Source organism: Cinclus cinclus, chromosome 2 (genome assembly GCF_963662255.1).
Source record: "Cinclus cinclus chromosome 2, bCinCin1.1, whole genome shotgun sequence".
Taxonomy (NCBI): Eukaryota; Metazoa; Chordata; class Aves; order Passeriformes; family Cinclidae; genus Cinclus; species Cinclus cinclus.
In genome coordinates, this window is record NC_085047.1 from 79,642,514 (window position 1) to 79,656,837 (window position 14,324).

General features: G+C 37.4%; 1 protein-coding gene across 2 annotated transcripts in view; it reads right to left on the bottom strand.

The window, feature by feature from the left end:
* NALCN (sodium leak channel, non-selective) overlaps positions 1-14,324 on the bottom strand; it is a 215,651-nt gene that overhangs the window by 38,311 nt on the left and 163,016 nt on the right. For both annotated transcript variants that reach the window (XM_062514911.1, XM_062514910.1), the window contains one exon: positions 3,010-3,083. In XM_062514911.1, coding sequence (XP_062370895.1) covers positions 3,010-3,083 — 74 coding nt within the window. The remainder of the gene's footprint in view (positions 1-3,009; positions 3,084-14,324) is intronic.

Genomic DNA, 14,324 nt, shown 5'->3' on the forward strand with positions numbered 1-14,324 from the left:
GGTTCCCATGTCTAATTGCACAAAGACTTCACGGAGGCAAGGTGAAGGTTGGCTTCTAAACAAGGATGCTCAGAAATGAGACATTTCCCTAGGGGTGGAGCAAGAAAGCTGCAGGAAAACAAAGATACCCAAGACATGAGTTTTTCTGCATAATGTAACAGCAAATGAGCAGGTGAGACACCTAGGACTGAGTGCATGAACCATCTTTCTTAGTGGTCGAGGGCTATTAATGTCCTTCTTCCTCATCTTGGGGAAGAATATGTCAAGCTGTTCAGCATATAAAAGGGAAAAATGAAGTTTGGATAGAGAAGGATGCACAAGAGAGACATGATGGCACCCTATGTGTAATGCATGGTCCTTCTATATGGTTGGTTATATTGAACCATTCACAATTTGGTTAAAAATAATTTAGCAAGGTTTAAAAAGTGGGAGCGGGGGTGGCGGGAGAGAAGATCAGAGGTGGACTCAGGCTGGAACAGACTTAAAATTCCCTTTCAGCACACCAATTTCATCAAGTTGAATTTGCCCATGGGCAGCTTTGCTACACAGAGGTCTTGCTTTAGAAAAATGCTTCTTCATTCAGGTAGAAAAAAATTAAAATTATGCTAGAAGCAATCTTTTCAGAAGAGATATTCTGAGTTACCTCTTATTTTTCTTGGCATAAATGCCATTTCTTCTTTTGTCAGATACTCTGAATAGCTGAGAGTCACCTAATTTTATGAAGAGGTTTACAGCATTTACATCTAAAGTAAAAGTAAGAACTAGAATCTCTCATGTGTTCAGAGTTTGAATTTTCCTGTGTTATTATTTAAACTGAATCTAAAGTTTTAGCTGTAAATCTTATCACTTCTTTTTCTGTTTGTAAAATTCCCCTGCATGGGGAACAGGGGACAGCTTCACTGTCATTAACATGGAAACACTGTCAGGGCTCAGGACCAGTCAGCTCATCACTGGCAATCTCCATCAGTTTGCCCACCAGATATGCCATGAACATAATCTTCTTATGCTGGAGCAGATGCATTGCAAGTGTCATTAGATCAGAGCTTATTTAAAATTTTTGAGTCAATAACAAGGAAAAATAAACAGTGTTTGTTCTTTTTCTCAGGAGAGAGAAGACTCTTAGCCAGACTCTTTGTAAATGACTTAAAAGCAGCCCAAGAAAGCATTAGAGGACATGTGATCCATGTTTTTCTTATTTGATGAACGTTCTCTCCTGTTCTCTGTTCCTCAAAGTTTATTGCTGATGACCCAGGAAATAGACTGAAAAACTCAGTAAATGTAGATTAAATTAGCAGAGTAAATAGATAATTAAAAATAAAATAGCGTATTAGTAAATGAAAACTTTATTCTTCTGCCTCACAAACTTCAGAGGAATTCAGGTGATTTGATAAGAAGTCCTTTTACATACAAGACTTTGGCAGAAGCCATGATCTGAAGGACCAAGTGGAATTCAGCAGGATTGAAACTGGGCGGGCTGATTTCTGGTTCTGTCCTTGTATTTCTGAGAACTTCGTGAAGTCCAAATAATGGTTTGTTCAGATTCTTCTCCCACTATTTCAGATTTCTCCTGAAAGGCTGAAAGTTCTGTGCTGATGGGAGAATTCTGAATTTTAATTTCCAGAATTTAATTTTTTCCCCTATCTAAGAAAGAATGGAGCTTCTATTATAGAAGAGTTTTTGTTTTTGTTTTTTTTTTTAATATTTGAATACATAAAAGTGGGGTTTTTCTTTTATTTACATTTTTCCTCTGCAGTATAGTGTTTGAAATACACCAAACAAACTGACATCTGTGGAACCCTGGAGGTGTCAATAACATTTCACAGCTCTCATATAACACAGAATTTAATTACAAATGCTGTACTGAAATACTGCCAGGATGCCTGTATCTAAACCTGCCTTTTTAGAAGTATTTTGCTTAATCTATCTGTAACAGTAATTCCCGTAAAATCAAGGCACAGAACTGAAAGAAATGCTTACAAATCACGCACTAAACTTTGTTAAGATTGAATACTTATGGTATTGCACTTAAATTTATCAATAATATTTTTATAATTAGTATTCCTTTGAATTAATAATTGTTTATGTTGTCATTAGATGGGTTTAAAGACATAAAGTTTGACATTAATTTCCACAGTTCTCCCTGTGCTGCATTCTTATAGAGCATTGAAAAGAACGAGAACTCAAACGGTATTCAAGACACTTCATAATCCAGAAATCACACAGAACCCCTAGTTCACTGCTCCTCAAAAAATATTCCCTTACTTAATTTGTACTTTTCAGAACAGTATTCCTATTAATACTGTGTATTTACCTGGGACTTCTCACTGACAAATCGCAAACATAAATATAAAACCAGTGACCTATACATTGTTTGCATTATTAACACTCCTTATACTGAGAACAGTCATTCTAATGTAAAACCAACAGTGGCATGAAAATCTGCAGCACAGAGTTACCTAAATGATAACTTCAGAAATGGGTCTTGGAGACTTAGGCTTGCTGAGTAGTTACGGAATACCAAAAGGAGTGATCATTATTATAATATTCAGGAAATCTTTCTACAGAAGTCATGGTTCTGAAATCTTCTTCACTGACCATTTGGTACGTGGAATATGACTAACTGTAGTCTATGCTTCCTAGCACACAATCCCTGTAGACACTTAGGTACAGATATTTGCAAGAACCAGGCTAGAATTTTTTAGGAAAAATAATACCCCTTATGAACAGACACATTTTGGTTAATTTAGAAGGAAGAAATGAAAAGAGCTGAAACATGATCTTACTGCACGATAAAACTGAAATATATACTGAAGTACAGTCCCTCTCTTTTTGCTGTTTAAGCACATAAAATAGCCAAAGAGCAATTTATCTTTGATAATGAAGGCAACAGATGTATTACAAAGGGATAAACTATTATGAATATTATACATCCAGTAACATTTGTGATAAACAAAGTTGTAAGAAATCAGATGACAGTCAAAACTATATCAAATCACATCTGACTCTTACCTTAGAATTTTATTGATTGCTGTCTCTTTTTCCAGAAGGTTTCTTGCTCTGATGCTGAAAACAGATTTACGGAGCTAGAAAATTAAGAAGACAGGATACTTTTTAATTGTCTTAAAATATAATGTGTATGTGACAGACCAATTAATGCTGAGCGCATAAAAAGGATGGTGGAAAACAACTTATGAACATCTTTTGGCCATCCAATCTCAACCCTTAGGTAGTTCTGTGCAGAACGAAGCAGATAGTTTTGCTGGCTAGCACAAATTTGCTTTATGACACATTTATTACACATTTCTTCTCCAATTGGCCAAATCACACTGTTTTGCTAGTCCTTCTCCACTTTGGATTTTGACTAGGCTGGATCATACTCTGGAGATGACTTGATTTGTACTAAAGAGCCAGCAAACAAAGCTCAGATGTATCATTTCAGTGCCTTTCCCCCCCACAAATGCAGAGAAAAAAATGTGTTGAGCTTAATATGCTTTTGCTTGCTTCTGGTCATGAACAGTGTTTCAGGAATCTTCTTGTGAACAGGACTTCCTGAATGTGAAATGAAAGGACTGAGATACATGAAAAAACAAGCAAGTGATTAACAAACATGGCAAATCAAGGAGCAAACCACAGCTGAAGAATTTAGCTCAGGAATTGCACCTGTGATGAACAGAAAGCCTCTGGCACATTTTAAGACTTAAATCTGTCAACTGTTTGGAGATCATTACCTTGAAGAAAATGGTTGAGAGAGATTTGGAAACTCTTAGCAATCTGTGTCCTGGTTTTGATCAATCTGAAATGGAATCTTTAAGCACATTTCTTTATATGTTCTTTAAAATTTCTAAAACACTAGCTCAAATCCAGAGTAATTTGACAAATAATTTTGCCAGAACTTCTCTGAAGGCTCATATTGTCTCTGAGTCACAATAAGATCTTATTTGTAGAGAAACAGAAGCCTAGAAAATACCTTAAAAAACTTGTTAATTATACTGGCTGTACTTAATAAAATAGATGCTGCTTTTTAAACCACAACTTTAACAGCAAGCTGCAATCTCTTTCCTACCCCTTCCCTTTACAAGTGAGGACCCTTTAACCTCTCTCATGTCCTAGCTCTTCTCTCTACAGCCTGTAGATGTAGTAAGTCAGATGATTTGAAAACACCCCTCATTTGAGAATCTGTGGGTTCCTTAACTAACTGGCAACTTGAAAACAGAAATGAGGTATGAAACACTTCAGAATGTAGTTTGGAAAATAAGGTATTAGAATTTCAGTTAAGATCACAGAAAGAGTAATAAACTTCTTGAATATTTGAACATAAACAAGAAAAAATTCCATTGCTTGGATATGGTTAACACAAAAATAAACTGAAAGTCCTAGTATGAGATTATACTTGTTGAGGAATACATCCAGTGCAGGCATCTGGGTGTGCAGCTGCAGTGTGAGCTGCAGGTTCAGTTCTGGGGATGCAAGAGGCTGTGAATTGATGACTTTTTGCCTAAGAAAGACCACGGGGAACTGTGGCACTCAAAGATACAGCAGGAGCTGATGAACCCAGACTTTTGCTTGCTTAGACTGTGAGGGTATAAATGCTCAGGGTGCCTTTGCCTGGGGTCTCTCCTTGTAGGCACCCAGCTCAAGCTGCTATTCTGTTATTCAGCTATTGTACTGATATGAAATAATTTTAACGATCTGGATGTCTGGGACCCTACTTTGGGAAACATGGGGTCGAGCTGGTGAAGAAACCTGGTGGGACTGTGTGAGTGTGGGGTGTGTAGCTGGGGGGGGAACTTGGCACCAGCTTAGGTGATGCAAGAGTGACTGCCAAAGGGGATCCTGGATGGTCAGACAGGGAAGAAATATACCATTATAATAAATATTCTGTAGGCATAGATATGTCATATATTGAAAGACGTTTGTATAGGTTTTAACTAATTTGCAGTATCTTGACACAGGTTTAGTGAATTTATCAGCAATATACTTTATTATGGATTTAGATATATCAGATATAATGCTGAAAGCATTGGCAACTCTTTCACATATTTAGTTTTTCTAATGTCAGTGAAATTAATGTCAGTGGAGTCCCGCGTAACCTTTTTTTCCCTTATCAGAATTGCAGAAAAAGCCTCTAAATCACAGGAGCACCTATTTCACAAGATGTTAGTTAACAAATTTTTAGGGCTCAAACTTATGGGAATAATGAGGTAGAAAACCAGAAGTTTTGCCACAGTTCTTTTTTTTCCCTGTTTTAAATAAATGTTTTAGAATAATTGCAACTACATGAAACATCAAAGAAAAAAAATGTGCTACCTAGTAATGTGTTATATTTATTTCTAATAACAATTCCTGTTAACATTTTAGAAACTGAAAAGATTTCAAAACATAGGAAGCATTAATTTTCTACCAATATTCCAGTTTTTGCCCATCCGATTTCAATAAAAAAAGCTGAGCCATATAAATTTTTCTTGAAATTTTCAACAGCTCCTTATCTGTCATAGACCACTACTTACCATTGTTTAAATTAGGTGATGGAACACCTTGGCCTTAAAGGTTGCGGCCCAAACAAAGAAATTCACCCAGGTCATCAACAAGGAAACATGCCCTGGGAAAGCAGGAATGAAGAGTCTATGTATTTCGAAAGACTCCACAAGGATATTGAGTGGTCACTTAGTGCTTCCACAAACCAAATGTTAAACTGCTCAGTGCCAGCAAGAATAAGAACATGTAAAGAAAAGGTGCTGGCAGGTTTAGGACAAGGGCTACTTGCATACTACCAAGGACTGCTGAAGCCTTGCTCCAGGCAGCAAGACTAGTGTATGTTTTGCATAAAAACACTTCTAAATCTCTGCCACCCCAGCTGGAAATGGTTTGACACCCTATGCTTGCTGCCTTCAATGAACACCGTAGTTGTCTGCTGGGGATGTGCAAGAGCAGTGCTGTACTATGATATTTGGCTGTCACACAGCCAAAGGTGCATCAGCCAGAGGGGTGAAGGGAAGCTGTAGGAAGGAGAGCATGTCTAGAGCCACTGAGATGGGAGATCAAAGACTGGGTTCTGTTTGCATTTTCAAACCTGTTCTTGAATTTTATTTAGTGATGCTTGAACAAATAACAGAATTATAGAATCGCTGAATATACTGGATTGGAAGGGACCCAGACAATCATGCAGTCCAAATCCTGCCCCTGCACAGGACACCTGAAGAGTCACACCATATACCTGAGAGAATTGTCCTAACACTTGAACTCAGGCTGGTGCTGTGGCCTTCCCTGGGGAGCCTGTTCCAGAGCCTAACCACCCTGTGGGAGAAGAACCTTTTTTCTAATATCCAACCTAAACCTCTCCTGACACAACTTAAGGCCATTCTCTTGGATCCTGTCACTGGTCACCACAGAGAAGAGATCAGCACCTGCCCCTCCTTTTCCCCTCATGAGAAGATGTAGATTGTGATGAGACTTCCCCCCACTCTCCTCTTCTCCAGGCAGAAGAGACCAAGTGACCCTTGCTCCTCCTCATATGGCTTTTCTTCCATGCCCAAGTAGTTATAGGAATGGAAAAAGGTATGAGAACAGGGTGTTGCATCACATTATTTGTGCAGAGTGCATTTACTTTTCCTTCACTTTTTTTCAGGACTAGCTATGAAACTTCCAGCTGGGGGAGGACATTCTTGGGCACTGACCTTGGCCTAAGCACAACTAATGGACTGCAGTTTAGGTGAAGTTTTGAAGGTTTTGTTACAATCCTGTCTGTGTTGGTCTGATGGCTTAGACTAGAGTCAGGTATCCATTTTTTCATCCAGGAATACATAGGCATATACAAGATTCTAGAGTTTGGTGCCTAGAGATCTCAGTGGTCCAATATGGAATTCACAAAACAACCTAGGCACTTCCAAGGATTATGAAGACAATGATTTTGAAGACAACAGTCTTCATTTCTCTTTAGGAATCAGAAGCCCTTCCTTCAGCAGAACACTGGTGAATTTATCTTGAGTTAAAAATACTCAGAAGAAGCAATACAAGAAAATATTTTTAGATAAGCACAACTGATCTATTTCTCATATTTAAAGGAGTCAGTAGTCAGTCAAATAGCAACACACAAATGTCAATATGCATGCTGAAGAAAATCAAACATTACTATAGATTTTTAAAATATGCATCCTTATTTCTATATTAGATAAATGACCTAAACTACTTCCCATTTAATTTTCCAAATTTGCACAGCACACCAGGCAAATGCAATGGGACTGTACAAACAGAAAATGGGGTGATGATCAGTATTTCGTTTAATAATGTCTAGATGCCTCATGCTGGTGTAGAATGAGGCTGGCAATTAAAACTTGTGACACCTGCAGAGTTCTGGAATGTTGTAGAGGAAATACATACAGTGTTAACACACAAAAGACATTACTCAGTCAGACAATGTGAAATTAAATAAGTACAGTACACTCCACTGAGGTTATTTTAGGGTATATCTGTTTAGCCTGCTGGGTTTTTTTATTACAGATTGTGCTGTACTGTGAGGACACCCTCAGTGTATCGTTATTAGCCTTTATTTATTTATTAACTTCTTTATACCGCCTATAAGTACACTTCATGCAGAAACCACAGTGTCATATAGCTTTCTGCTAAAGGATATTATTTTTTAGCATATGACACTGTTTTGAAATCACCTAACAGCATCCAATTACTCTAAAATATGTTTTCAGCAACACGCTTTAAAGAACTCTTGCACGTTACTTTAAACTTCAAGACCCTGCTGTGGCAGGTCAGCAAATTCCCAATAGTATTTCCTGGATGAAAAGGTTTTAGATGGATATAGTGTGCTGCTACTAAACCATGAATAAAGCTTGTGTCTTGTTCTCACATTTATTTGAATTTATTTACACAGACATGACCACAGAATTAGGAAATCTGCAGGTACTGCTTCTCTTCCATAAATGTTGACACCCTTCTGTGCTGCTGTTGGCAGGACAGACTTTAGGCAGATAAAATAATTCAGTTCAGTCAGTGTGAACTTGGTCTAAATGCTACAACCCATGAAATCCCATTTGTCGACAAGGACAAAGCAATCATTGTAAAACAAGAGAAATCACAGAACACTGTTGCTCTGCAAGTGCCACCCGCTGCTTTGAAAAGGTACTGCAGGCATTATCAATAATAATGTTTATTTTAGGTATTTCAAAAATCTTTCTACCTTGGAAGAAGAAAATCTTTGGCATAAGATCAAAAGCAAAGCAACATAGGAAAATACCTTTGTACAGTGTCGGGAAACAACTGTGGACCAGTCCTACATATGAGATGTACTGGCACAGCCCTGCTGACTTCAGGAAGATCTATGCCAATTTATACCAGCCAAGACACGGCTGAATGGTTTTATGGTTTGAGAAATGCTGTATACTTTTGTTTACTAAGGTTTGATATATTTCTCTAGCAACATATTTGCAGTGCCCCTTCCTCAGCAAATGCTACATAATGCAATTATTTTCAACTTGAATTTGATAAAGAATTGTATGCTATCAACAGGTAAAATCTGTGGTGTTGTAGTGTATGATCTTTTGTATCAGACTGCTTCAAAGCTGGCAGGAGAGACAAGGGTTGGTGGGTGTTTGGGAACACAAGGTGAGACAAGTTCATAAATAATTAATGAAATATGAATATCTAAAATGTTTTCTTGACAGTAGAACAACAACAACAAAAAAAACAGGGCATGCAGTACATTTTTCTAAGGTAATTCCTTAAGTGTTATATGAAAATAAGGAATTTTGGCCTAGTGTTGTTTATAATTTTCTTACAGGCAACTGCATGACCATATGGGAATAGTCTGCTGTGCTGTGCCAGAAATTCCAAGGAAGGAAATAAAATCATCCAAAGCTTCTGTTTCAGTTTGGAATTTGTTGTATGCCAATGGATGGTTTATGTAGACTTGCAGAACGAACAGATTGTTCGGTATTATATTGTTATTTAAACATGTACATCTTCTAAGGAAAATATGAAGAGTCAATACAATAAGCAATGCATCAGAATTTTTATGAAAGAGCAAGGAAATATTTGGGAGGAATCTGTTCAAAGCTTGAGCTATCCATACAACATAGGATATTCCTGGCCCACAGGAGTTTGCTGTGTAGCCTCTCAAATGCAAATATTTGTTCAATAACACTCTTTGGTTTGAAGAGACTGGACTTTTCCAAATTGGGTGTGACAAAAGTCACATGAAGAGTGATGGAAGCCAAACTGCAAGTTTTTGGTAGATACCTAACAAAATGTTCACAAAAATTTAAGGAAGTGACTAAGTCCCATAGGTAGCAGGGAATTTCTTAAGCTCTTTTGAAAATTTTGCATAAAGCCTGCAACTCTGAGGGAGCTCTAGAGATCACTAATCCATTTCCCTCTTCAAAGTAGAACCAAGTATTTTCATCTGGACTTTGAAAATCTGGCCCTTTGTGAGGTTGTCCTATGTAAGAAACAGGCTCACTACACAGTCAAGAAAGTGGTCTAGCATTAGGTAAGTGCCACAAGGACTCAAAGGCTGTGCCTTTGGATCAGATGTCTAGAATGAGAAGTGGACATAATCTCCTTAACTTTTGGGAGTCATTGACCTGAAATAACCTTGATTCATTTTGCAGCCCTTGATTGCTGCCTCTCTCTTAAGGAAGGTAAGGTTCTTATAATTAGCTGACTACTGATCTGGAAAATCTACATGTCTTTTTATAACCAAGAACCTTTTTCAATTAAGTCTGACAATGTGGACAAGGCTAATATTAGCACTCATAAAATCTCCAAAGACCTAAAGGGAGGATAACCCATCTCAGGCACATGGAGGAGCAGCTCCAGGGAAGAATAAGAACCCCTCTCTTTTATGCCTTATAATAACATGGTTTTCTTCCCCTTTGGTATACCTAAGTTTTAAACTTCCATAGGTTTAATGGGTAGATGTTTTGTAAAAATATAGAATGGTGTGGGTTGGAAGGGATCTTGAAAGACCATCTAGTCCAGTCCCCCTGCAATGTGCACGAACATCTTCAACTAGATCAGGATGCTTAAAGCCCCATCCAATCTGAAAGTGAATGTTTTCAGGAATAGGGGACTCACTCTCTTGCTGGGCAACTTGTTTCACTGTTTTACCACTGTCATAATAATTTTTTTTCCCTTCTATCTAGCCTGACTCTACCCTCATTTAGTTTAAAACCATTACCCCTTGTCCTAATGCTACAGGCCCTTGTAAAATAAGTCTGTCCCCATACTATAAGCCCCCTTCAACTACTGAAAGGCTGCTATAAGGTTTCCCCAGAAGTTTCTTCAGGCTGAAAAACCCTCTTTCAGCTTGTTCTCATAGGAAAGGCAATTCATGACTCTGATCATTTTGTCAAATATAGCCTTGGATAGGTTTGCTTCCTTTTGCTTTCTACCTACTCAGTGCAGGAGTCAGGGAGACCCTGTGAAAAGTTGATAGAGCACAGGGTAGGTTACTCATTGCAGCCAACAGCAGGTGGAACTGAAGACTCCTGGCCAAACTGAAGTGGGGATTTTATACATTCAGATGGATTTACAGCATTGGAGGAGAAGGTTCCCTTCCACACTTTGAGCTGGGGATCTTGAAGCTCTAGGGAAGAAGGGACTGTCAGGCTGGGCTGGACTGGGAATGGAAGATATGGACAGGGCATTTCAAGGGAGAGGTAAGGAAAACTTTTACTTCTGGTTGTACAAGCACATGCACTTGCCTTCACTAGAAAGCAGTGATCATTACTATTGTTAATCAGCTCTTATGAATTAGTCCTGTGAGTGGATGGAGGACACTGAAGGGCCTGGAGGCAGAGATAGATTCTTTGGTCGAAGCAGGAAAAGTAATGTAGAAGGTTCAAAGAGAAGGGTTTTCCTGTAATTCAATCCTTCATTGCCTTTCCTCCAAACCAAACTAATGTGTGCTCTTTGTTAAAGTACAATTGCAGTAAAACTTTTGTCATGTTTGTATTTTGTCTGATTGAAGAAAAAAGAGTATGATTGCATCCTTGTATTTTAATACATCTTCACAGTCTTTGTGTCAAATACTCGAAATATTTTAGTGTAAAACTGATGAAGTAGAAAGCAAATGCCAGAAGTAAGTCCTGAATTATGGCTCTTTTTGAAAATGGCAAAGCATCCAGCTCCTCACCTCCTTTTAACTCAAAATGTAATTGAAATCTGGCATTTTTTTTCAGGCAGACTTTTGGAAATACTATAAAGAGCCAAAAGTGACAAAGCAATTAAAAATCATCAGAAGTCAGAGACAGACCACAACAGAACAGACTTGCTACTATTGCAGTTGTATCTTCTCCAACCTGAAGGCAAATACGGTCAGAGAAGTAAAACTTTACCAGCTCAAATGTGTATTTTGTAAAATGCTTATCAAGAAAGAAACCTATAAATTGGTTATTTAGACACAGGGAAATTTTTAAATATCCATTTTATATGAAAACAAGAACATCTTTAAAATGCAAAAAAGACAAAGAGATCAGCTGATTTTCAGTAAACCTGAAATACATCACTGTATTTACATATATTAACTTCATTAGAAAGAACTGATGAGAACAGACATGGGAAAAAAACATTTTCGAAAATCATGACTAATGAGCAAGAAAATTCTGGATCCATAAGCCATTATCATTCCATCAGGTACACTGTTCTAATGACTTTTCTGAATGTCATAAAAAGATAAATTTTGGCATTATCCTGTGAATGACATAAATAGGTAAGACTGAAGCACTTGGCTGTGTTTAATTAACAAGTGGTATATGAAAACCAAAATTGTAGGAACAAATTAAATTCAGACAAATGTAGAAAATGAAGAAAAAGTTAGAATTATTTTTGTTGATATGCCCGAAATTCTGCAATAATTACTTCAGAAAACAATCTAGTATTTAGTAGTATTTAAAAATAAACAATTTTTTCTACTTGTAATATATGTGCCATTGCACTATTAGTTTCTGCTGTATACAAAATTAATGTAATAAAATTATTCTTTCAAATTACTTGCAGGAAAGAATAATCAGGAACACAACACTATTGTGTATCTTTTGTGCCAAAATTCTGTTTTGCACAATTAAATGCCCAAAATAAAGTTCAGAGAGGTTGATTAACTTGGGATTTAAGTTTATTACAATAAGAAAAAGAAATTCTGGAAACTGTAATTTATGAATAAATATTCTATCCTTAGTTTTAAGTAAAAAAGTGCAAATAAAATATATGGGCATGTCTTCATGCCTGATGGTTTTCTGAAAGATATCTTGGGATACTCTGTCTTCCATACTAAAACATATGCCTTGGGAAACCTGAGAGACTATTTCAGCTTTTGCAATTACAAATACTTTCTGCAAGGAAAAGTCCTTTTGGAATGCTTTCAGATGATTGGGATTTATTTTTTTTTTTCTCAAGAAACAGAATAGTTAAAGAAGCTGAGAACAAATGAGAAAAAAACCCAAACCCAAAACACCCAACATAGAACATATACCCAGATTAAACAAAAACTTTGTATCAAGATTATGTGGCATGTCTCAGCAGCTCATTGAAGCAGTATCTATGATATTAACAAAATATGTTAAACACAGATTCCAGCATAAGGTCTGCTGCTGAATATTCACAGTCCTCCATGATAATGGCTCTGGCTACTTCTGAGATTGGCTTTCACTTCCTGACCACAACCTCCCTTCACAAAGGTACATTCTGCTGTAAGCAGGAAATCAATGGAGAGCCATATGGTGTGGGAGGTCAAGCCTTCCCAGGAGCTAGACCTTAATGCTGCATCTGGCTCCCACTGGACAAAGGAATGGCTACTAACTGCACTGCTTGCAGAACCTAAAAAACCAAAAGTGATTCATATGAAAGGAATCAGAAAAGAAACACCATGACAGAAAGGAGAAAAAAAGGAGAAAATACATTTTTTACTATCCATTTAATCTTACAAATGGAGAAATAAGGGAGCTGACTTGATTATATTCCTTCAATTAAGTGGGTTATGCTCCAAGTCTGAACTATAAAATAAATATATTAAATGCTCTTGTGCCTTCTTTTGTAATTCACTCCTGCTTACCACTGCTGTAAACATGCACATGGGTTATCTGTATTATCTGTACATATTGGACCATAAGCATTTTCAAAGTTCATCTCATGAGTCTGTCAGTTTTGACCTTTAATCTAACAGCCATATGCTATGTTGTAGGGCCAAGGATAAGCAACCAGTTCAGAAGTGTCCATCTCACAATAATTTTCTGCATGATTTGCTAAAAGTTGAATGTCTCTTAGCAAAGCACTTTGAAGTGTTTCTGTGCCCTTCTGATTCCAGTCTTGAAGTTAAGAAGGCAAAGTCAATGCTCTACAACCAACTCAGATGTATTTCACTGTACACATGATTTGTTGTAAATCTCACGTTAATTTAATTTAATTCTTTGTCCCCCTGAAACTTGCTGCAACTATACCTTGGGCTATGTGAAAGCCACTGAAATGTCCTTATTTTCTGCCAACTTCCTTTCTTCTCACCCACCCACTCGCACTAAGATTATGTTTCTATACTTCATCCAGTTCTTCTGGCTAAGAATTTACTGAAACATTGGTTATCTAAGGAAATTCCCAGCATACTGTATAATTTTTATCCAAGTGTAGAAGTACAAAAGAATACTTCCCTTTCTGTCCCTAAAACTCCCCTTTTCCCTCATCAACAATGTACATTTAGTACCCTAAATCCTTCTTATAATCTCGTGCTTTTCCCAAGAAGTCTTGCTTGTTTCACCAGAAAATACCTTCACAGTGGTTTCTACTACAGAAGGGGAATGCTCACCAACCTGAACAGCTCTGGTTTCTCTCATTTGACCTGATGGTCTTCAACTGATGGCCTGCAGACCACATCAGGACAGACTAGAACTGCACACAGGGTGGTACATGGCAAGATCACTAAGTTTGAGCAAATTTGGTCTGCAAGACCTCAAGCATTTCCAGCAGTGTAAAGTTCAGAGAACCCCAGAGAACCCCAGTTTTACACACAAAATGTTACAGATGATAATAAACAACTCAAACAAAGCACAGTGCTTATCAAGCATCTGCATGTGGGAGAGCCCAGGTGCTGCTGGCATTGGATGTAGAAGGAAGGACATGGTACAATTTGTATCCATATACCTACTCAGACTCCACACACTGACAGAGAACTCTTAGGGGATGTATAAAACGTAAAGGGCATTTAGGTATCTAAAAGTGTTTTTTTTTATAGTAGTGTTTGGTTAGTTTGTAACTTCCATAAAAGTTTAAAAATTTTGAATAGTTAGAAGAAAGAATGGAACTCACAGGCTTGACTAGAAGAAAGGAGA